General features: G+C 64.8%; 1 protein-coding gene across 1 annotated transcript in view; it reads right to left on the bottom strand.

The window, feature by feature from the left end:
* The window catches only part of FGF18 (fibroblast growth factor 18), a 35,230-nt gene that overhangs the window by 30,732 nt on the left and 3,455 nt on the right, over window positions 1-1,043 (bottom strand). The window contains exon 4 of the mRNA XM_025043165.1: window positions 834-952. Within this exon, the coding sequence (XP_024898933.1) occupies window positions 834-952 (119 nt within the window). The remainder of the gene's footprint in view (window positions 1-833; window positions 953-1,043) is intronic.

Genomic DNA, 1,043 nt, shown 5'->3' with positions numbered 1-1,043 from the left:
CTTCATTTCCACGGCTTTGGAAGCCCCAGCGTTCCAACTGTCTGTGTGCCAAGACCTTCCCGAGTCTGAAAGCTGCTGAAGTAACAGATCAGATTTTAGCAAGTGCTTTCCAGGCTGAGCGCCAAGCCCTCTTCTGATTCACGGAGAGCGAGCGAGCGGGGAGCGAGGAGGGAACCAGCCGAGGGCTGCACCACCTTGGGCGAGGGTGTGCGGAGCGCGGCCGACTCGGAGCAGCCTCCAGGGCAACGGCCCCTCAGCCCAGGCGCCCCGCTCTGCTCCCTCTCACCCCAGTCTCCCCTAGTCTCGCGACTCGCTCTCTCGCTCGCTCTCTCTCTCTCTCTCCCTCCCTCTCTCTCTCCCTCTCTCAAGCTTTCAATGCTGCAAACGCCTTTGAAACCACAGAGTAATTTACAACTGAAGCTTTCTCTCTGGACTCAAAATCCACTCGATTGAAAGGAGCCTTTTTGTTTGAACGAGCGAGCAGAAATGTTAAGGGAAGGTTGGCAGAGAAAATCCCTAGGTCCCAGCTCCTCGCCGGCTGCGGGCAGGGGGCTCGGAGCGGGGCACGGTGCAGCGGCTGAGCCCGCGGGCTCCGAGGATCTCGTCCCAGCTGAGGCCGGCAGGGTCCCCGCAGTAGAGCTCCTTGCCCTTGGCCGGTCCGCCGCCGGCGCGGGGCGCGCGCGGAGCCGCCCTTCCGCGCCCTGGGAACAGGTGCACTGGGCTCCGCGCCCAGGAGGGGTGGGGCACCGGGAGGAGGCGCGGTCCGGGGAAGGGGGTCGGCGTGTACCGCGAGGCAGGGGCGCGGGGGAGGTCAGAGTCAGGAGCCCACGTACCTGTACCTGGAAGCACAGCAGCAGGAAGTGTAAACACCTGCGGGAGAGAGACGGAGAGGTGGTCAGCGGGATTTGAGAAAGGGGGACGCGCGGACGGACAGATACGCAGTCGGAAAGTCAGACGAACGGCGGGGCGGGCAGACAGAGCCGCGGGCACACAGACAGACGGCCAAGCAGGGTGGGCAGCCCCGCGCGCGGGCGCTTACAGGC

The sequence above is a fragment of the Pteropus alecto genome, unplaced genomic scaffold, assembly GCF_000325575.1.
Source record: "Pteropus alecto unplaced genomic scaffold, ASM32557v1 scaffold40, whole genome shotgun sequence".
Taxonomy (NCBI): domain Eukaryota; kingdom Metazoa; phylum Chordata; class Mammalia; order Chiroptera; family Pteropodidae; genus Pteropus; species Pteropus alecto.
This window is presented reverse-complemented; position numbering and strand designations above follow the sequence as displayed.